General features: G+C 43.0%; 1 protein-coding gene across 1 annotated transcript; it reads right to left on the bottom strand.

Annotated features, from left to right (window-relative positions):
* Positions 1-11,801: 11,801 nt before the first annotated feature.
* LOC124550967 (cuticle protein 6.4-like) lies at positions 11,802-23,667 on the bottom strand. Its single transcript, XM_047125786.1, has 2 exons — positions 23,525-23,667; positions 11,802-12,191 (listed from the first exon to the last, which is right to left on the bottom strand). The coding sequence occupies exons 1-2, from the start codon at positions 23,537-23,539 to the stop codon at positions 11,958-11,960; spliced, it is 249 nt and encodes an 82-aa protein (XP_046981742.1). The 5' UTR covers positions 23,540-23,667; the 3' UTR covers positions 11,802-11,957.
* Between the last annotated feature and the right edge of the window lie 710 nt (positions 23,668-24,377).

Genomic DNA, 24,377 nt, shown 5'->3' with positions numbered 1-24,377 from the left:
TGTCCATAAAGAATTCCGACGGACTCGAGAAATTCCAGCAGTACAATGCGACACGCCACACGACCAGAATTGCTGCAGAGTGGCTTCAGGAACACTCTTCTGAGTTTAAACACTTGCGCTGGCCACCAAACTCTCAAGACATGAACATTATTGAGCATATGTGGGATGCCTTGCAACGTGCTGTGCATAAAAGATCTCCATCCCCTCCTACTCTTACGAATTTACGGACAGCCCTGCAGGATTCATGATGTCAGTTCTCTCCAGTACTACTTCAGACATTAGTCGAGTCCGTACCACGTAGTGTTGCGGCAGTTCTGCGTGCTCGCGGGGGACCTACACGATATTAGGCAGGTGTACCAGTTTCTTTGGCTCTTCAGTGTAGCTAATATACGAGTCTTGCGTGTGTGGCTGTAATTTTTCGTACAGCACACGGAATACACAAGGAAAGGAACATGTCTCAATACACGCAGAAATATTTTATTTGCTTTATTTGTTTCTCAGTAATAGAACCTCATATGTCGTCCTCGACGGCGAGTGTCCAACATCAGGAGTGCCCCAGGGAAGCGTGGTAGGTCCCTTGCTATTTTCTACATTCGAAAATGATCTGAAAGACAGGCAGAGAGGCAACCTTCGGTTGTCCGCTGATGATTTTGTGGTGTACATGAAGATGTCACTGTATGTAGATACAAGGTGACCTAGGCAAAATTTCTAGTTGGTGTGATAAATGGCAGCTGTCTGTTAATGTAAGTTTATGCGGACGAGCAGGAAAAACAATCCCGTAATGTTCGGATACAGCATTTGTAGTGTCCTGCTGGCGTAACGTTGCGAAACCGATATGAAATGGAACGAGTAGTTGAGGATTGTGGTAGAGAAAGCGAATTCCCGACTTCGGTTTATTGGGAGAATTTTAGGGAACTGTGGTTCATCTGTAAAGGAGACCGCATATAGGACGCTAGTGCAAAATCTTCGTGAGTACTGCTCGAATGTTTGGGATCCAGGTCGGATTGAAAGAAGACATCGAAGTGATTCAGAAGCGAGTTTTTAGATTTGTTGTCGGTAGGTTCGACCACCATGCAAGTGTTTCGGATATGCTTCGGTAGCTCAAGCAGGAATCCCTGCAGGGAAGAAGGCATTCATTTCACAGAACACTAATGAGAAAGTTTAAGGCATTTGAAGCTGACTGCAGAACGATCTCCAACATACAATTCGCTTAGGGACCACAAAGATAAGATACGAGAAATTAGGGCTCATATAGAGGCATACAGACAGTCGTTATTCCCTCGCTCTGTCTGCAAGTGAAACAGGAAAAGTGTCAATTGGTTTTGATACAGGGTATCCTCCAGCCACATACCATACGGTGCCTTGTAGAGTATATACACGGTGAAAATTAATGAACTATATGAATAAATGTAAAATAGTTACAAACTACGGCCTGCAGACACTCTATTTAACATGGACACTGTCTACAGATATTCGGATTTAGGTTATGACATTGTCGATATGCCTGACTTCACTGCTGATGATGTTGCCCAGACGAATGGCGAAATTCCTCGTGACCTGCCGACGTGTCGCAACATCGATACTGACCTCCTGATGGCTGTTTTCAGCTCAGCTATGGTTTTGGAGTTATTGCTGTACACCTGGTCATTAATACACTACTGGCCATTAAAATGGCTACACCAAGAAGAAATGCAGATGATAAACGGTTATTCATTGGAGAAATATATTATACTAGAACTGACATGTGATTACATTTGCACGCAATTTGGGTGCATAGATCCTGAGAAATCAGTACCCAGAACAACCATCTCTGGCCGTAACAACGGCCTTGATACGCCTGTGCTTTGAGTCAAACAGACCTTGGATAGCGTGTACAGGTACAGCTGCCCATGCAGCTTCAACACGATACCACAGTTCAGCAAGAGCAGTGACTGGCGTACTGTAACGAACCAGTTGCTCGGCCACCATCGACCAGACGTTTTCAGTTGGTGACAGATATGGAGAATGTGCTGGCCAGGGCAGCAGTCGAACATTTTCTGTATCCAGAAAGGCCCGTACAGGATGTACGGATGCGACCATCATGATGCTGTAAACAGAACCTGGATTCATCCGAAAAAATGACGTTTTGCCATTCGTGCACCCAGGTTCGTCGTTGAGTACACCATCGCAGGCGCTCCTGTGTGTGATGCAGCTTCAAGGGCAACCACAGACATGGTCTCCGAGCTGATAGTCCATGCTGCTGCAAACGTCGTCGAAGTGTTCGTGCAGATGGTTGTTGTCTTGGAAACGTCCCCATCTGTTGACTCAGGGATCGAGACGTGGCTGCAGGATCCGTTACAGCCACCATGCGGATAAGATACCTGTCATCTCGACTGCTAGTAATACGAGGCCGTTGGGATCCAGTACGGCGTTCCGTATTACCCTCCTGAACCTCCGATTCCATATTCTGCTAACAGTCATTGGATCTCGACCAACGCGAGCAGTAATGTGGCGATAGGATAAACCGCAATCACGATAGGCTCAAATCCGACATTTATCAAAGTCGGAAACGTGATGGTACGCATTTCTCCTCCTTACACGAGGTATCACAACAACGTTTCACCAGGCAACACCGGTCAACTGCTGTTTGTGTATCAGAAATCGGTCGGAAACTTTCCTCATGTCAGCATGTTGTAGGTGTTACCACCGGCGCCAACCTTGTGTGAATGCTCTGAAAAGCTAATCATTTGCATATCACAGCATCTTCTTCCTGTCGGTTAAAGTTCGCATCTGTAGCACGTCATCTTCGTGGTGTAGCAATTTTAATGGCCAGTAGTGTATATCCCCACAAAAGGAGTCGTATGTGTTTTGATCCGGAGAAAATGGCGGCCAATCGAGTCCATGGCAGCGGCCTCTCGGCACCGCAGAGCGGGAATGCGGTCCTAAAGTGCTCCTCCAGGACATCAAACACTTGCTTCGATGCGGTCGAGTGCCGTTTTGCGTGAACCACATCTCATCGAAAACAGGGTCACTTTGGATAATGCGGATGAAATCATCTTTCAAAACCTTCACGTACCATTCGGTAGTCACCGTGTCACCAAGGAGTATCGCACTGATTATTCCTTGACTGGAGATTGCACACCACAGAGTCACCCAATGAGGGTGAAGAGACTTCTCTATGACGAAATTCGTATTCTCAGTGCCCCAAATGCATCAGTTTTGCTTATTGACGAACTCATCCGTATGAAATGCCACACAACTACAAGGAAGATATTAATTCACATCATGCGTCGCAGCCAACCGTGCAGTTTGAACGATGTAACGCAAACCGTTCAGAAGTTATGACCATTTTATATCACATGGTTCAATAATTGCCACCCTGTATGTAGATGTAAATCTTTCTGAGATTAGCTGCATCGGGTCTGAAGATATTGCCCACAGCTGCCATATGAAAGTTCGTGCCGTACCAGGGCTGTCACTACGGGCATGGATGTGTGTGATGTCCTTAGGTTAGTTAGGTTTAAGTAGTTCTAACTTCTAGGGGACTGATGACCTCAGATGTTAAGTCCCATAGTGCTCAGAGCCATTTGAAACTACCAGGGCTGGAGCCCCGATTTTCCCCTTGTCACAAGCGGTAGGTTTAACCAATTCAGCTATCCGAGCACATTCCAGGACCGACCCAAACTTTCGCATGACATCCTGACTATGACTTAAGTTGGATTCCCACCACAGGGTTTCAAGGAGACAAACGTATCGAATGAGACAGTTGGGTCGGCCTCTGAAGTGTGCTCGGGTAGGTGAAGTGGTTACGTGGACTGCTGACAACAAGCGGGAAATCGGGTTTCGAGTCTTGGTCCGGCACAAATTTTCATGTGTCACCAGTAGGTAATGTCTTCACGCTGATGATCCTAATGACAGAAAGATTGTACACCTGTAAATAAATTTCATAAAATTTAGCACAGCTGCAAGATCTTTATCAATGTCTGTTCCTCCAGACACTGGAAAATATAAGAATTATCTATATTTGCCTATATACTGTATGTAAGCCTAAATAATTATTACATTACAGTTTCTGTTACCTGAAGTACCATCAGTGTTTAAATACGTTACGTATATTTTACAGGGTTTAACAAATCAGATGTAGCTTAATGATGTGTTTTTAATCAAAGGGACAGTTACCTTGCTCTTAGTTATGTTGTTATTCATTCTTATTTCGTAAATATTACAATATTTCAAATTTACAGAAAGGAGAGAATTATGGGAAGCTTGGGTAAAAGCAGTTTTCGGGGAGAACTGGTCACATGAAAATGCTTAGGTGTTTGTTCCCAGCATTTTCATGAAGAAGACATATACTCGTATCTAACTGATCAGGCGAGAAGACTTGGAGCAGGAGCTGTTCCCTCTATATTGCGTCCGTATGCACCGTCTTTTCAGAAAAAACTCACTTCAACCAAGCCATCTGCTAATGGGCGTGCTAGTGATAAAACTTTACAGTTCATCGTTAAGTTGTGATGAGTCTGGTATAGCAGATCCGTCTCCGCGCAGAAGAAAAGTGAGAGAAGAGTCAAAAGAAAAAAAAAAGTAGAGTCAAAGAGATCTAAGAAAAAGATATGCTGCAGTAGAAGGTTAGGCGAAATGAGAAGAGAATTCAGACGGACAAGGAAATTGATGTACAGGGCTATTACAAGTGATTGAAGCGATTTCATAAATTCACTGTAGCTCCATTCATTGACATATGGTCACGACACACTACAGATACGTAGAAAAACTCATAAAGTTTTGTTCGGCTGAAGCCGCACTTCAGGTTTCTGCCGCCAGAGCGCTCGAGAGCGCAGTGAGACAAAATGGCGACAGGAGCCGAGAAAGCTCATGTCGTGCTTGAAATGCACTCACATCAGTCAGTCATAACAGTGCAACGACACTTCAGGACGAAGTTCAACAAAGATCCATCAACTGCTAACTCCATTCGGCGATGGTATGCGCAGTTTAAAGCTTCTGGATGCCTCTGTAAGGGGAAATCAACGGGTCGGCCTGCAGTGAGCGAAGAAACGGTTGAACGCGTGCGGGCAAGTTTCACGCATAGCCCGCGGAAGTCGACGAATAAAGCAAGCAGGGAGCTAAACGTACCACAGCCGACGGTTTGGAAAATCTTACGGAAAAGGCTAAAGCAGAAGCCTTACCGTTTACAATTGCTACAAGCCCTGACACCCGATGACAAAGTCAAACGCTTTGAATTTTCGGCGCGGTTGCAACAGCTCATGGAAGAGGATGCGTTCAGTGCGAATCTTGTTTTCAGTCATGAAGCAACATTTTTTCTTAATGGTGAAGTGAACAGACACAATGTGCGAATCTGGGCGGTAGAGAATCCTCACGCATTCGTGCAGCAAATTCGCAATTCACCGAAAGTTAACGTGTTTTGTGCAGTCTCACAGTTTAAAGTTTACGGCCCCTTTTTCTTCTGCGAAAAAAACGTTACAGGACACGTGTATCTGGACATGCTGGAAAATTGGCTCATGCCACAACTGGAGACCGACAGCGCCGACTTCATCTTTCAACAGGATGGTCCTCCACCGCACTTCCATCATGATGTTCGGCATTTCTTAAACAGGAGATTGGAAAACCGATGGATCGGTCGTGGTGGAGATCATGATCAGCAATTCATGTCATGGCCTCCACGCTCTCCCGACTTAACCCCATGCGATTTCTTTCTGTGGGGTTACGTGAACGATTCAGTTTTTAAACCTCCTCTACCAAGAAAGGTGCCAGAACTGCGAGCTCGCATCAACGATGCTTTCGAACTCATTGATGGGGACCTGCTGCTCCGAGTGTGGGAGGAACTTGATTATCGGCTTGATGTCTGCCGAATCACTAAAGGGGCACATATCGAACATTTGTAAATGCCTAAAAAATCTTTTTGAGTTTTTGTATGTGTGTGCAAAGCATTGTGAAAATGTCTCAAATAATAATGTTATTGTAGAGCTGTGAAATCGCTTCAATCATTTGTAATAACCCTGTACTTCTCAGAGATAAGGTCATTAACGAAAATGTGAAATGTTAAAAAATTCGTTACTCTAAGATGTTTGTTGTTTGCTCGAAAACACCATCACAGAGTCTTGATACCCATGTAAGCAATTCGAATGTTAGGTATGATCCTGATCTGAGATCATTTGCTTTAACTTAATACTTGTTTAACTAAAGAAACACTGTTTTAGCCTAGTTTCGCAGTTTATTATTAATGTTATTGCACAGGCTAGGTTTCGGGTTATATGCCCATTTTCAAGTACATTGCTGATTCCCCAAGATGATAATGCACAGATAAACATGATGACTAGGCAAAGATATCATGTCAAGTTATCGATCCATAGCTTAATGTACAATTACGTCAATGACCATTTTTAACAAATTACATTCATTATTACACATTCACTAATTATACTACAATGATTGGACTTTTACATTATCCAAGAAATTTTTAACTGTGTTGTACAGGAGCCCACAGTTTTGCTTCTATCCTGGGGTTGTGATCTCATCTAAAAGACGTGAATAGCTGAAGTAGGTTTGCTCATTTAATAATAGGTGTGGGGATATACCCATCTGTTTTTTAATTTCTAAAATTTCTACTTGGTTGAGTTTGACCCCCTTTTCCGTTCTGTGTAGGACTTGCACATCTATTGTGTGTTTGTGGTAAATGTTCAGGCAATGTTCTGCGAAGGCAGAATCAGGATTCTTCTATCTCCAGCTTCTGTTGTGTTCTGTAAGCCTGGTACAGATTGACCTCCCCGTCTGTCCACTTAGTAAGACTGACACTCAGGGCACGTGATTTTATAAACTCCATTTTTTGTGATAGCTGGTTGTATGTCTTATTCATTGAACAAGGAAGTGCCTTGTCTGAAGGACACAGAAAAACACAGAGAAACCCTTTGCCTTCAAGATGTTACTTACGCTATTTGATGATTTCCCTATAAAAGTAATCTGCACAATTTCTTTACCTGTTTGTCTGTCGTTTTCATTGGGGACAGTGGGGAACTAGGTTGCTTCTTCACCTTTTCACCTAAAATTTTATCAGTGGTGTTGAGGTCAAGTTCATTACTTATGGCTATTGTTTTTATTGTGTTAAGTTCCTGCTCAAAGTCTTCTTGGGACATAAGGACAGAGAGGAGACGGTGGATCATGTGATGGAATGACGCATGTTTATAGGTTGTAGGCTGTTGGGAACAAGCCAGGATGAAAGTATCAGAGAAGGAATCTTTTCGGTAAATTTTTAAGTTTGTGGTTACTGTCTTCTGTATTTAAGCTAATGTCCAGGAAGTTTATGTTGGGCCCCTCAACTCCATGCTGACCTTTACGTTAGTGCACCACTGGTTCATATTTTCCACAGATTTATGGAGTTTGAATCGTCCCCTTAGAGAAATTATAAATGACTATGCTGATAAACCTCTTACGTTATTTGATTTTCAAACAGCTGAGCAAAACTGAACGTACTCAGACATTTCTCTCTTTACTTATTCTGATCAACATTAAACTGACACACAATATTTTTAGCGTAACGCAGTCTGACTTTCAATAATCCCTACAAAAGAATGGCCCTGACTAACAATAACTTATACCTTTCATGAATCACTTACCTCACAAAAATCTTCGTTACTCGAACTACTGCAATACAGCGAGCGCCAATACTGCAAGCTAAATAAAAGATTCTAACTACTGAAGGCACTAACTACTGATAGGCATAGTTAGCAAATGAAAGATTTTGATAGAGAACAAACAATGTATTTACCTTAATAATGTTCAAAATTCATCATATATACATCAGTTCATGATATCCAGTATTACAAATTTACTCTGTCTGATGGACACACGTCCAGATCGTCCGCTCTCAAAATTCTGCCATCTCTCTCCCCACATCCACCACTGCTGGCGGCTCACCTCCAACTGCGCAACGCTACGCGCTGTTCACATCCAACTGCCCAACACTAAAATAGCAAATATTCCAACAATGCAGACCAGCCACAGACTTCATACAACACAGTCAGGGATTATCATATAGAGCTCTACGTGGCCTTACCTGTTGTGTCTAGACAAGACAGCCTAGACACAATGAGAGGAAGCCGAAAGGCACGCGCTAAGCTAAAGCAGGATGGCGTGAGGTCTGAAACAGGATACGTAATGAATGCTATAAAGAAAAGTACGTAGCTTCTGGAATACTTAACTTTAATCCATCCTTTTGGTACATCTGGAGATTGTGGCGATACAAGCGAGACTCTTTAGATACATGCAATGTTACTAATGGCGCCTTGCTAGGTCGTAGCCATTGACTTAGCTGAAGGCTATTCTAACTATCGGCTCGGCAAAGGAGCGAGGCTTCGTCAGTATAGTCGCTAGCTACGTCGTCCGCACAACTGGGGCGAGTGCTCGTCAGTCTCTCGAGACCTGCCTTGTGGTGGCGCTCGGTCTGCGATCCCTGACAGTGGCGACACGCGGATCCGACATGTACTAATGGACTGCGGCCGATTTAAAGCTACCACCTAGCAAGTGTGGTGTCTGGCGGTGACACCACATTACCAACATAAAAACCTTAACAGCCTACTTACAAGTTGTCTACTGGAACCTTTCCACATACAAAGAATATCATCTACATATACACTACATATACACTACACGTTTGACCAGTGGTTCTCTCGTCAGAAAATCAGTCTCCCACTTTTCTGTGGAGATTGAGGAAGCCTGATTGAGCCTTTGCAGAACATTGCTTGAACAATAACCACAAATACACGGTAGATGTACAAGCCCTACACACAGAGGAAAAGGGGGACAAAATCAAGCAACTAGAAATTTTAGAAATTAAAAAAGCAGATGTGTATATCCCCACACCTCTTCTTAAACGAGCAAACCTAACTCAATTATTCACCTCTTTTAGATGAGATCACAACCCCAAGATAGAAGCAAAACTTTGGGCCCCAGTTCATCATAGTTAAAAATATCTTGGCTAATGCATAACTTTAGTCCAGTCATTATAGTATAATTAGTAAATGCATAATAAAATGAAAGTAATTTGTTAAAAATGGTCATTGAATTAATTGTACATTAAGCGATGGATCGATACCTTAAGAAGTTGAGATGATTGGCTTCGCCTTGTCATCATGTTTGTGCATTATCTTCTTTGGGAATCAGTAATGTACTTGAAAATTGGCTTATAACTTAGGTTGTGCAATAAGATTAATAGTCAATTGTGAAACAAGGCTACAAACAGTGTTTGTTTAGTTACCCACAATGTCCCACCAAAACCTACAGTTGATTCAGCTAAAATGACCATGTCAGTTTGTTACACTGAACTTAAATAATCCTTTAAAATGTCTTACAAAGATCAGATCTTGGTGTATTAAAGTAAATTGTGAACCAGGGTTTGGTCATGAATGCTTCAATATAACTAACGAAAAATAAAAATACTATAGACAAAAGGGAACAATACCAATAGCAGCTCTTAGCATAGGTGATGTGTGCTTAAAGGAACATATATGATAACAATAAAATTACTGGTTAATTGACCTTGGGACAGGAATTATCAGTGAGTGCTCGTCAAGTGCCAAAATAGCTTGTGAAATTATGTGCACAACTGGGAAACTTTTTGTGGATAGTTTCACATTGGTTCATTCTCTCGAGAGGAAAGGTCCAGTTTGATGAACTCTTGCATCGGAAAAGTTCATGATGTTGGTGTTACAGCTATTTCTGTGACTTTCGAAAGGGCGATTTGCAACCTGACCGTGTTAAAAAGTGTGGGTGCAGATTTGTATGACAAATTTCGGAAAGGTTCGTTAAAAGGCCACAGCCTCTTCCTTCCCATTCAGTAGTAAGAAATCCGAGCAAAACTCCATCTCTAATTATCGCAACAGTGAAATGGTCATGAAACAACAATCTTCCTTCTTTCCTTCTTTTCTTCTTCTTGTGTCTTGACATTAAATGAGAAAATTCAAGGGAGTCGTTCTTGTGAAAAGTTGTGCCCAGATCGGATTGTGACATGCGATGTGTTTATGCCATGCGCAGCCATCCAAGGCCACGAGACAGCCCTGCAGCACCATCTGTAGCGGCGTACACATTCAGCCACTCAGCATCAGTAACTTTCTACATTAAAACTAAAAATACTGGCAGTTCGTCTTAGCAACTTATTTAGGTATACTTTTTCTGCGAGAAAAATAAAAAAAATGGCGGGGAGGGTTTCGACATGACACTATCGACCATTCCCTTGTGGCATTAGATAGCAACTGTGCATTTCAGCTCCTATTTCATTCTGTACTCCATGACTTTGATGGCTGACAGTGAAGTTCCTGAACCCTGAAGCTCCAGATACTTTTGACCTTGTCTTCGACTATCGACTAGCGTTCAACCAAGAACCACGTTAGCCTTTTAATAATACAGGGTGCGTGAAAAAAAAATGTATACACACTTTGAACTGCCATAGACAATTTATTTCCCGTTCTACAAGGTTAAATATCTGTGAGAAAGTAATGTTACGTTTCTTCAACAGGTGGCAGCAGTGGCAAGGAAGTAACTGCAACATGGCGGACGTGCGTTTGAACTTTGAAGCGCGGAAGCAGATAATTAAGTGGTACTGGAAGTTTGAGAATGTAGCTGCGGTTCGAAGACAGCGGAGAAGCGAGTATGGTACAGAACCACCTTCAAGGTTAACAATTACACGTCTACGAGACAAATTCGAAATTCGTGGAACAGTGTGTGATGTGCATAAAGGTCGATCAGGGCGACCTCGTACAGCTACAAGTGATGATTCCACAACTACGGTCTTGGAACTGTTTCAGCGTTCGCCTCAAAAATCTCCAAGGCAAGCGGCACGTGAGAGTAATGTAAGCGCTAGTAGTGTGCTACGCACTCTGAAGAAAGCAAGTTTCGTGTGTACATTCCAAGGCTGGTGCAACAGCTAAGTGACGATGATCCAGATCGAAGGTTAGAATTTTGTGAATGGGTTCAGGAGATGGTGAGACGTGAACCGGGATTTATGCGTAGCGTAATATGGTCGGATGAAGCCCAATTCAAACTTAATGGAGCTGTCAATAGGCACAATTGTGTGTACTGGGCTGAAGAGAATCCTCACATTACAGTTGAAAAGGCTGTGAATTTGCCTGATGTAAATGTGTGGTGTGGTCTGTCTGTAAGGGGACTCATTGGGTCTTCCCGCTTTGAAGGTACTGTTTCTGGAGAAACGTACGTAACAATACTTGCTGACTCCATATTTCCTGCCATTCGTGCATTATATGGTAATGATGAGTTTTATTTCCAACAAGGTGGCGCCCCGCCGCACTATCATAGGGACGTACGAGCATACCTAGATCACAATGTGCCAGGCCAGTGGGTAGGACACAGGGGACCAATTGAGTTTCCTGCATGCTCTTCAGACCTCACGCCGCTGGATTTGTTCTTATGGGGCACAGTAAAAGATGAGGTGTACAAACGTAAACCACATAACCTGGATACACTTTGGAATGAGATTCAGGCGGTGGGCGCAGAAATCTCATTGGACACTTTGGTACGATGTACGGAATCAGTGGTGACTTGTACTCAGAAATATATTGATGCTGAAGGCCTCCAGTTTGAACATTAATCACATTTGCAAACTACATTTATTTTTCCTGTTGGACTTTAAGCTTTCCATTTCCAGAAATTTAACATTGTAGAACCTAAATTAATTTTCTATGACGCTTCAAAGTGTGTATGCATTTTTTGACGCACATTGTATAAATGTTGGACTCAGGAGGCTGGAGGTAAACATCGTACATAGTGTAATGTTGTGTATAGAAATAAACTGTTTGAAATAAGAGTGAAATGTATTTTATTTAGACAGTGGTTGTACAAGGATTATAAAGCTCAGGGTCTCGAAGAGGCACCTGCATTGAGCAGGCCAGGTGTAGTTGGCCCCTTCCAGGCTGTCAGAGGTCAAGACCTTTCGGAGGTCGACGTCCAGTGGGTGTTCAGTAGATGATGCGGTGTCCGTATCCCAGACCGTGGTACCCCAGGCCATGGTATCCCAGAGCGTTGTATCCCAGGCCGTAGCCCAGACCGCCATATCCGTAGTATCCGGGGTAGCCGTATCCTCCGTACACTCCTGGGTAGCCGAGGCCGGCCGCGTACGCCAGTCCGCGCTTCTGCTTGGTGGAGGACTCCTCAGTGGCGAAGACGACGGCCATCAGGCACAGGGCGAGGACCTGTGCAAGCAGGAACACACCACAGCGGTGAGTCAGGGCCATCTGTACCAGCATCTACAGTACATCTGCGCTTCTCAAAAATTTCAGAAAAAGTAATGCACATGCAGCTTCTCAACCATCTGACCACAAATAACATATTATCAAGAACACAGTTTGGATTTCTGAAGGGTTCTGATATCGACAAGGCTATTTACACCTACAGTGAAAATGTACTTAATTCATTAAATAACAAATTACAAGCAGCAGGTATTTTCTGTGATTTGTCAAAGGCATTTGATTGTGTGAACCACAACATCCTTTTAAATACATTAGAATTCTATGGTGTCACGGGCAGCGCTGCAAAATGGTTCAAGTCATATCTCACTAACAGGAAACAAAGTGTGTAAGCGCAAGGGACTAGTGAATTAAGTCATCAGTCATCATCAGAATGGGAAGAAATTACATGTGGCGTCCCACAAGGATCCATTTTAGGGCCATTGCTTTTTCTTGTGTACATTTATGATCTCTCATTAGTTACACTGCCAGAAGCAGAGTTCGTTTTGTTTGCAGATGACACAAGTATTGCAATAAATAATGTCGAGTGTAGTTCTCGAAAGACCTGCTAATGATATTTTCATGGATATTAATAAATGGTTTAAAGCCAACTCACTGACATTAAACATCGAAAAGACTCACTATATGCAATTCAGAACCTGTAAGAGGTTTCCATCCAGCATATGCATAAAGTATGAAGAAGAGCAGATAGAAGAGGTTGACAGTCTTAAATTCCTGGGATTACAACTTGATAATAAATTCAGTTGGGAGGAGCACACCACAGAAATGCAGAAACGCCTTAACAAATCTGTGTTTGCAATTAGAGTGTTAGCAGACAGAGGCGACATAAAAATGAAAAAGCTTGCATACTTTGCCTACTTTCATTCCATAATGTCATATGGTATAATAGTCTGGGGCAACACTTCAAGTCAAACAAAAGTTTTCAGAGTCCAAAAGCGTGTAATACGTATTATTTGTGGAGTAAATTCACGGACGTCCTGTAGAAACCTCTTCAAAGAACTGGATATACTAACAACTGCCTCTCAATATATTTACTCCTTAATGAAATTTGTTCTAAATAATATATCTATTTTTCCAACAAACAGCTCAGTTTATACATACAATACCAGGAACAAAAATGATCTGCACAAGGACTTAAAAGCACTTACTTCAAGAAGGGGTCCACTACTCAGGAACACTCATCTTCAATAATTTGCCAGCAAACATAAAAAATTTAGGTGCAAATAAAGATCAGTTTAAAAGAAGCCTGAAAAACTTACTAGTGGCCAACTCCTTCTACTCCATTGACGAATTTTTTAATAGAAACAAATGATGTATTGTATATACTCATACTATTGGTATTGTTGTTTGAGCTTAAAAAAAGTGACATGTTCCACATCCACTAGGATCTTCTCAGTACGGATCTATGGAACGGAAAACTAATCTAATCTAATCTAATCACATCAGTCCAGTGATGAGAAGTGAGGAAGAACTCCGCAGAATAGCTGACGATAGGAATCATTGATTAGCAGGTGGGATAGAACGCCTGGACATGGGTTAAGACATTGAGGAATACGAGGGGTAGTCAGCGTCTTAACTACCATCTCGGAAACGTTAATTCCTATTATTTTATTTTATTCATTTATTTGCGTAACCTCAGCTGGTCGAGATATTGGATCAGTGTTCACATATACATCATAGTTACTACGTTTACAGGATTTGTAGACTTAGAGACAGCTGTAAACAATGCTGACCAAGATTCTGAAGGTTGCAGGGATAAAATACACGGAGGCTGTTTACAGTTTTTACAGAAACCAGACGGCAGTTGTAAGAGCAGAGAGGCATAGGAGGGAATGATACAGGGTTGTGGTCTATCCCCTATGTTATTCAATCTGTACATCGGGCAAGGGGTAACGAAAATCATAGAAAATTTGGAGTAGGAGTTATAGTTCTGGGAGAAGAAATAAAAACTTCGAGGTTTAAGGATGACATTGTAATTCTGTCACAAACAGCAAAGGAAAAAGGAATTGGAAGAGCAGTTGGACGAAATGGACAGCGTCTTGAAATAACGATATAAGATGAAAATCAACAAAAGCTAAACAAGGATAATGGAATATACTCTAAGTCAGGTGATGCTGAGGGAATTAAATTAGGAAACGAGACACCTAGAATAATAGATGAGTTTTGCTATTTGGGCGGCAGAATAACTGATGATGGTTGAAGTAGAGAGGATAATTATAAAGTGTAGACTGGGAAAGGCAAGAAAATCGTTGTTCAAAAAGAGATATTTGTTAACATCTAATGTAGATTTAAGTGTTAGGAAGTACTTTCTGAAGGTGTTTTTCTGGCCGTACGAAGCTGAAACATGGACGATAAACAGTTTAGACGAGAAGGGGATAGAGGCTTTTGAAAAATTATGCTACATACGAATCCTGAGATTAGATGGGTAGAAGATGTACTGAACAGACATGGAGAGAGAAGAAATTTTTGGCACAACTTGGCTAAATGAAGGAATCAATGGATAGGATACATTCGAACACGTCACGTGGTCAGCAATTTAGTATTGTAGGAAGTTTGGGAGGTAAAACTCGTACAGGGAGACCAAGAGAACAATACAGTTAGCAGATTCAGGAGGATATGGGTTGCTGTAGTTACTCAGAGATGAAGAGGTCTGCACAGGATAGAGTAGCATGGAGAGCTGCGAAAAACCAGTCTTCGAACTGAAGACCACAGCAGCAACATTACCTTAGAAATTACGGTTTTAATATGACAAGTGATATTAAAATGATTTGAGTGTCTGTAGTGACAATGTGAGTGAATAATACTATGAACTAATGAAGTTAGTACTGGCAGTACTTCTACTACTGCAGCAGCAGCTGATGCTGCCACTAATGGAGATATTAGTAATATTATTAATAATAATAATAATAATGACAATAAAAGACAATGATAGTGGCAGATATAAAAAGTATCTATAGTTATATATAATACATATTTATTGATACAGTTCTGCGTAAAGGATATTTAAGGAGACAGCACCAATGGGATATACTGGAAAATGAGGAAGATCTTGCTGGAAAGAACGATGTACAAGGGTAACGGTTGCGTACAGGGACAAAAAAATGGCTCGAAGCACTATGGGACTTAACATCTGAGGTCATCAGTCCCCTAGACTTACAACTACTTAAACCTAACTAACCTAAGGACATCACATACATCCATGCCCGAGGCAGGATTCGAACCTGCGACCGTAGCAGCAGCGCGGTTCCGAACTTAAGGGCCTAGAACCGCTCAGCCACCGCGGCCGGCCGTACAGGGACAATGATAATCATTATTGTTGCCTTAGTAGATACTTCATTGACTGTCTTCTGAATCTGGAGATGTTATCGAGTTCTCTAATATAATGTGTGAATTATTCCAGAGTCGGGTTCCTGTTACTGATACAGACTTTGGGAATGTGGCCGAACGATGCATTGGGCCTGTAAGGGTTTTGCTCTGTCAGGAACTAGAGTTTCTGCCACGTTGTTCAGACAGGAGCATTAAGGTCGAAGAGAGATATGGGGGGCAGTGCACGTTGGTAAGATAGTAAAGAAGACAGAGTGTGTGGAAATCTCTGCTCCTGTCTGCAGGCAACAGGGATAGCTGTGCATATGGCGGTGAAATATATCAAAGAGTCTAACATCACCGATATAACGAACACAGCCATTCGCATTAGTTCTAGGCGCCTTGAGTAGTCTTGAAAAAGGACTTGCTGTTGTTTTTGATGTCTTCAGTCCTGAGACTGGTTTGATGCAGCTCTCCATGCTACTCTATTCTGTGCAAGGTTCTTCATCTCCCAGTACTTACTGCAACCTACATCCTTCTGAATCTGCTTAGTGTGTTCATCTCTTGGTCTCTCTGTATAATTTTTACCCTCCAAGCTGCTCTCCAATGCTAAATTTGTGATCCCTTGATGCCTCAGAACATGTCCTACCAACCGGTCCCTTCTTCTTGTCAAGTTGTGCCACAAACTCCTCTTCTCCCCAATTCTATTCAATACCTCCTCATTAGTTATGTGATCTACCCATCTAATCCTCAGCATTCATCTGTAGCACCACATTTCGAAAACTTCTATTCTCTTCTTGTCCAAACTATTTATCGTCCATGTTTCACTTCCATACATGGCTACACTCCATACAAATATTTTCAGAAACGACTTCCTGACACTTAAATCAATACTCGATGTTAACAAATTTTTCTTCTTCAGAAATGCTTTCCTTGCCATTGCCAGTCTACATTTTATATCCTCTCTAGTTCGACCATCATCAGTTATTTTGCTCCCCAAGTAGCAAAACTCCTTTACTACTGTAAGTGTCTCATTTTCTAATCTAATTCCCTCAGCATCACCCGACTTAATTCGACTACATTCCATTATCCGCGTTTGGCTTTTGTTGATGTTCATCTTATATTCTCCTTTCAAGATACTGTCCATTCCGTTCAGCTGCTCTTGCAAGTCCTTTGCTGTCTCTGACAGAATTACAATGTCATCGGCGTACCTCAACGGCCGGCCGGAGTGGCCGAGCGGTTCTAGGCGCTACAGTCTGGAACCACGCGACCGCTACGGTCGCAGGTTCGAATCCTGCTTCGGGCATGGATGTGTGTGTGATGTCCTTAGGTTAGTTAGGTTTAAGAAGTTCTAAGTTCTAGGGGACTGATGATCTCAAAAGTAAAGTTACATAGTGCTCAGAGCCATTTGAACCATTTTTTTTTAACCTCAACGTTTTTATTTCTTCTCCATGGACTTTAATACCTGCTACGAGTTTTTCTTTTGTTTCCTTTACTGCTTGCTCTTGAGCAAGAGAAAGGAGTTACTAATTAATATTCTAACTACATTAAGTGCCGATGGAGTCTCGTCTCGGTTATGTGACTGGATTCGTGTTTCCTTCAGAAAGTTCGCATTTCCCGGTACTTGATGGAAAGCATTTGATACGGTGCCCCATTGCAGACTGTCAACGAAGGTGCGAGCATATGGAATAGGTTCCCCAGACATGTAAGTGGCTGGAAGACTTCATAAGTAATAGAAGCCAGTATGTTGTTCTCGACAGCGAGTGTTCATCAAAGGGAAGGAGTGCTCCGGAGAAGTGTGGTGGAGCCACTGTTTTTCTCCATATATATAAATGATTTGGTGGACACGGTGGGCAACAACCTGCGGTGTACGGTAAGGTGTCGAAGTTGAGTTACTGTGGGAAGGTACGGTGTGATGAATGGGAGCTGGCCCTAAAATGTAAGTTAATACGGAAGGGTAGGACGGACAAACCTGTAATGTTCTGTTACAATATTAGTAGTGTCCTATTTGACACAGTGAAGTCATTTAAATATCTGGGCGTAACGCTGCGAAGCGATGTGAAGTGGAATGAACGTGTGAGGACTGTGGTAGGGAAGGCGTGTGGTCGACTTCGGCTTATTGGGAGAATTTTTGGAAAGAGCGGTTCACATGTAAAGGAGACCGCATATAGGATGCCGGTACAAATTATTCTTGAATTCGTACCAGATCGGATTGAAGGAAGACATGGAAGCAATTCAGAGGCGGGCTGCTAGGTTTGTTACCGATAGGTACGATCAACACGTAAGTGTTACGGAGATGCTTCGGGAACTCAGATAATCCCTGGAAGGAAGTGGACGTTCTTTTCGAGGAACTCTGCTGAGAAAATTTAGACAACCGGCATTTGAAGCTCACCGTAGAACGATTCTGCTGCGGCCAACATAGATCGTGCGCCAAGACCACGAAGATAAGATGCGCGAAATTAGGGCTCATACGAAGGGAATATAGAGAGTCGTTTTCCCCTCGCTCTGTTTGCGAGTGGAACAGGGGAGTGAATGAGTAGTAGTGGTACTTAGTATACTCCGTCACGCAAAGTACAGTGGCTTGTGATGTATCGATGTAGACGTAGTCGGAAAGTCATGGAGTAAAATGGAAGTGGTATCTATCGTTTTCTAAGTGTTACAGGCCTTCTGCTGTTCCTACGGTATATAAACGATTTAGGAGAGAATATGAGCAGCCCTCTTAGACTGTTTGTAGAGGACGCTGTCGTTTGCTGTCTTATAAATAATCGGGTGATCAAAACTAATTGCAAAATTATTTAGACAAGACATCTATATGGTGCAAAAACTGTAAATTGAATCTAAATATTGAGAAGAGAGATGCCATCCACATGAATAGTAAAAGGAACCCGTTAATCTTGGGCTACACGATAAATAACACTAATCTAAAGGCTGTCAATTTAAACAAATATTTAGGGATTACATTATGAACAACTTAAACCGGAAAGATCGCATAGATAATGTTGAGAAGGAAGCAAAGACTGCATTTTACTGGCGGAGCACATAGAAAATGCAGCAGACTTCTTGCACCACGTTTGTCCCACCTCTTCTGGAGTAATGGTGTGCGGTATGGAATCTGTATGAGATGGGATTGGCGGAGGACGTCGAAAAAGTTCAAAGAAGGGCTGGCTCGTATTGTGCTATCGCGAAATAGGTAAGACAGTGCCACGGGTATGTTGGGATGGAGGGGCAATAAAAGCGTTTACGGTTGCGGTGAGTTCTTTTGAAGGTAGTTTAGTCACTACCTTTCTCCTATTAATGCTGAAATATTTTGTTGACGCCCACTTCCGAGGGTCGTTCCGAATGTAATTCCTCCCACTTTTTTGTGGTGACTTTGGATGTCCGCGCCAGATGTCATTGGTGTAGTGCTAATGCTTGAACACTCCTCTTTCATTTGCAGGTGGTTCCTTTATTCTGCGGTAATTGGTGCCAGCTTAGGAGTGTTCCAAACTGGAGACTGATGTGACCGTGCGCATAAAACAGTAATGTGTGATTGAATTCCTCAAAACGGTTCAAATGGCTCTGAGCACTATGGGACTTAACTTCTGAGGTCATCAGTCCCCTAGAACTTAGAACTACTTAAACCTAACTAACCTAAGGACATCACACACATCCATGCCCGAGGCAGGATTCGAACCTGCGACCGTGGCGGTCACGCGGTTCCAGACTGAAGCGCCTACAACCACTCGTCCACTCCGGCCGGCTTCAATTCCTCACTGCTGAAGGAATTGCGCCGATTGAAATCCATCGACACGATTGCTAAAGGTGTATGGAGACGATACAGTAGAAGTGGGCAATGTGAGGAGATAGCTAGGGCATTTTCAAGGTGGTGGAAAGGGTGTGCATTACAAGCCACTGCCGTCTCAATGAAGAGCGTCTTGATCAACTCATCCGCCCTGATCGACGGATAACGACCAGAGAATTGTGTGCAAAGCTGAATGTCTGCTGTAATCCCTTGGCTATATTATTATATCTTGATCATCGCAAAGTCTGTGCGAGATGGGTCCCGCGAATGGTTACACAACAAAAAAAACCTCGAATGGAAATTTGTCGGGACCTGCTGGACAGATATGAAGCTGAAGGACAATTTTCTGAATACCATCGTCCACGAAGATTAGACGCGGTGTGACCACTACGAGCTGGACTCCAAAAGACAGTCCATGGAATGGCGACATGCGAATTCTCCTTCAAAGAAGAACTTCAAGACACAGCCGCCTGCAGGCAAAGTGATGTGCACAGTCTTCTGGGACAGCCAGGGCGTGTTGTCTTTGGGTGTCCTGGAGCCTGGAGAAACTGTCAGTTCAGCACGCTACAAGACGACACTGACTAAGTCGAAAGCCCGAATTTCCAGGGTAAGGCCGGAGAGGAAGGCCAACTTTCACCTGCAACATGAGAACGCCAGGCCCCACACCAGTTTTGCGACCGCGCAATTCATTGCAAGATTCGGCAAGACTGTCTTACCAGACAGTCCCGATATACCGCCTTCAGACTTCCATCTCTTTGGGTCTCTGAGAGACCGGCTGCGTGGCCAACATTTTCAGGACTAGGATGCTTTTGTCAAAGCATAAGGAAGTGGTTAGGCTCAGCTGGTTCCGATTTTTTCGAGCGCAGCATGCAGGTTCTGGTTCATCGTTGGCAGAATTGCATAACGAATGGTGGTGACTATGGGGAAAAATGACTGTCTGTAGCTGAAATATTGCCCTATTTAGCTATGCTGTTGTGATCTATGTATCATCTGTCGTTTCTATGAACGAAAATAGGAGGCATTACTTTCGGAACGACCCTGGTAAATACGGCGAAATGATCATCGTAATAAAAAAAGAGAAATCAGAAATCGCCGGAATGATTTAAGTGTTCGTTTTTCGCGCGCGCCGTTCGAGAATGAAACGATAGAGAAAATATTCATAAGGTGGTTCTATGAACCCTCTGCCAGGCACTAAATTCTGAATTTCCGACCGGTCATGTAGATGTAGATGGAATGTAGATGTGTGTTTCCAGTGTGACTGAGACGGTACACATTAAAATCGTCGCGCCATAGTGGTAGCACGCAATTGGAGGAGCGAAACCAGATCTGTCAGTCCACTGATTACTTATAGTATCGTGTGGTACTCTTGAGTTGTAGAGGGAAACAACGCTTCAACAGCACATGCCGAGTTTATGGAAGTGCACAGCAGTGATGCGCCGTCATACCATGCAGTGGTAGGCGGTACAGCCGCCTCGCATGTGGCCAAACAAGTCCGAATGATCAGGAGCTAGTGACGTCACAACGTTGAATTCCACGTTCCCGAACTTAAAGAACACCTTAGATTACCACTTTAACAATGACAAAACGGCGGAAGCAGAGGTGACGCTGCGGCTCCGTCAAAAAAAATAAAATAAAATAAAAGTCTAGATTGCGACTGCAGTTTCGGCGACTGTGGTCAATTGACTGTTCTGCGCATTGTCAACTATAGTTTATGGTGCTGTCTGAAGATGGCCTACTAGCGCGAAACCGGCCATTTTAATAAAATAACCGTTCCGATCTACACTACTTTTTCACTGATTTTATACAGCTTACAAAATCGTTGTTCCCCAAACATGTTAACAAGAACTTCCGTCAACAAAGTCAAACACTCTACAGTAATGGTATGAACAAATCAGTTTCTCATTGGGAGAAATGTATTCTTCTCCAGGGTGACTGTTGAGAAATAAGTACGTAAACGTGATGAAAGGATGTAGAATCTTAATAACGTTGATTTCATTCAAAGAGGCTTAAGGTTTTTCAGAAACAAAATGGGAGGCATTCCTTTTCAGCACGTTCTCGTGTTATCGAACCATTAGTTCAATAAATGATGGTTGCAAGGTATTGACGTGAACTATTTCTGGAAAAATGGACAGACTATTAGAAGACTTCTGATAATCTTCCCTTAGCAATGGAAGATTAGTTTCGGTTCGGAAGAAATGTAGGAACACGAAAGGCAATACTGCCCTTTACTGTCTTAGAAGGTAGACTGAAGAATGACAAACTCACATAGATCTGGAGGAAACTTTTGGAGTATGAAATTCGGAAAGTAGCATGGAGAAAGTACGAGGAACGGAAAGTTAACTGTAACGTGTATAGCAACCATACTACTGAAATAATTAGGGTCGAAGGAGTTGAGATGGAAGTAGTAGTTGGGAAGGAAGTGAGACGGGGTTGTAGCGTATTGTCGATGTCATTCAGTTTGTACACTGAGCAATCCGCTGAAGAAATTAAGAAGACATTTGGAAACAGATCTAAAGTTCAGGGAGAGTAAGTAAGTAGCTTTGAGATTAGCCGATGACGTAATTCTTCCAGAGACGGCAAATGAGTTGGCATATCTCTTGATCGGAATGGACAGTCACACAGCGTAGACTATCACGGAATGGATAGTGTCTTGAAAAGAGATTAAGCAGATTGCTGGTAATGGTTTGTAGAGAATTATATTAAGAAACAAGAAACTAAAGGTAGTAAAGGGGACGGTTTTTAGTATCTGGACAGCGAAATAACTGACGATGACCGAAATGTAATAGTGAATATGTACAGTAAATACAGTAAAACATTAACCGCTGAGAAAAAAATGAGAGAATTGCCTCATGTGACAGGAGCTGGAGATTGAAATTATTCAATTTACCATAGCTTTACATTATAGGGTTTTTATTGAATTTTTTTACCGACCGAGTGATAGATGCTCACTTCTTGGGCCACAATGATACTTTCCTTGAGCCGCATGCGCTCCGCGAGTTGGACAACCCGTGGTTTGCAGTGTGTATTATACAGAAATAAATCGCAGACGATAACCAGTTCCAGCAGCAAGAGAATAGAAGCTTCGGAAATATACAAATGCTGAAAATTAGGTGCGTAGCACGTGTTACTAATGAGACACTGAATCGAATTGAGAAGTACAACAGTTTATGGTACAGCTCCAGTAAAAGCAGGAATCGGAATGTGGGACACATGATGTCATCGATTTCATAATGGTGGGAAGCTATTGTGGGGTGGGGGGTAAAAACTGTAAAGGAACTACGAAGCTTCACTACGGAAAGCATATTTAAGTTGGATGCAGGCTGCAATATTTATGCAGGAATAGAGGCTAGCACGGGATAGACTTGCGTGAACAGCCACATCTAAAAATCTTCGCAATGGTTGGTTAGTTGATTGGTCTGGGGGAAGGGATCAAACAGCGACGTCATCGGACCCATCGGATTAGGGAACGCGGGGAAGGAGATCGGCCGTGCCCTTTCAAAGGAACCATCCCGGCATTTGCCTGAAGCGATTTAGGGAAATCGCCGAAAACCTAAATCAGCATGGCCGGACGCGGGATTGCGAACGCGAGTCCAGTGTGCTAACCACTGCGCCACCTCTCTCGGTAAATGTCGAACTCAAAACATGAACAATATTGTCCAAGCGAACCTCAGCCTGGAATTTTCTTTTCCTACAACTGGTCTGATGTCGCCATTTCAGTTTAAGTCTCTGCGGAAAGTTATTCCTAGGCATTTTACGATCATTACAGTTTCTATATGTTTGTGGCCAAAAGTGCAATCGAACAGTAAGGGATTTCTTCGCGTTTGTATCCGCAGTTCGCCGGCCGTGCTGGTCGAGCGGTTCTAGGCGCTTCAGTCCGGAACCGCGCAACTGCTACGGTTGCAGGTTCGAATCCTGCCTCGGGCATGGATGTGTGTGATGCCCTTGGGTTAGTTAGGTTTAAGTAGTTCTAAGTTCTAGGGGACTGATGACCTCAGATGTTAAGTCCCGTAGTGCTCAGAGCCATTTGAACCATTTTTGTATCCGCAGTTCAGGGTCAACTGCCGGCACACTCACCAATCTTCGGCTCTCTGCGTATCCTCGTGCATTTCGCTGTTGTCTACATCTATGAACCGGTATGCGCTATGGAACCTCTCCAAAGATAATCAGCGTTAAAAGCTGCCCCGCAGTGACTTACCAGGTACTTCATCATGGCTGACGTTGGTGGTGGTGGCGGCTGCGTACGCTGAGGTCTGCAGTGGAATACTGCGGTTCAACGGAATCGGCGCACTTTTATACACAGGCCCTCCCGTAAGACGTTGTTGGCGGGTATAGGTGAAGGTCGTAGGCAGGAGCGCCAGTTGGGTCACTGTGTGTGTGTGTGTGTGTGTGTGTGTGCGGAGGCCGGACTGCGGGAAGTCGCAAGACGTATGTTGACCACCTGTCGCGCAGACCAGGCGCGTGAAAGGTCTCCAGAACACCACCACACCTAGCGGCCCAGCTAGGCCCGCTTCTGCATCTACATCTGCGCTGAAAACCACTGAGAAGTGCACGGTAGGGGGTACTTCACACTGTACTGCTTATTAAGGCAGCCGTGAGCAGTCAAACAATTAGTAAAATATAAGAACCTTCAACATCGCAGCGCGTCAGCAATCGTTGGTTAATATATTAAAAAACTAAAAACCCGCCTCGATTGCGAAAAAAGCACCTAGTGTTAACCCAGGTTTCGGCGTAGATAACTACACCTTCTTCAGAACAACAATAAAACCCACAAGTGCCTAAGAAGACCTTTGTCAATGATTAAAAGAACACCATAACGACCAACTCCTACTAAGAAAATTTTTTGAAGGTTTCGCACCTTTAATTTGTTCTTCATACTTGTAAATCTGATGATCTGTGGATTTTCACATGCGTGCGCTGATTGGCGAGCGCGGTTGGCCAAGCTGCTCATCTTCTTTCTTTTTATCCTAATTTTACGATGAAGGTGATTTTAGCCCGTTGAACACCTCACGTTTTATCTCTATGTCTTTATTACCACGACGTCTTTAGAT

This window comes from Schistocerca americana, chromosome 9 (assembly GCF_021461395.2).
Source record: "Schistocerca americana isolate TAMUIC-IGC-003095 chromosome 9, iqSchAmer2.1, whole genome shotgun sequence".
NCBI lineage: Eukaryota > Metazoa > Arthropoda > Insecta > Orthoptera > Acrididae > Schistocerca > Schistocerca americana.
The sequence above is the reverse complement of the archived record's forward strand: the minus strand, read 5'-3'. Positions and strand labels throughout refer to the sequence as shown.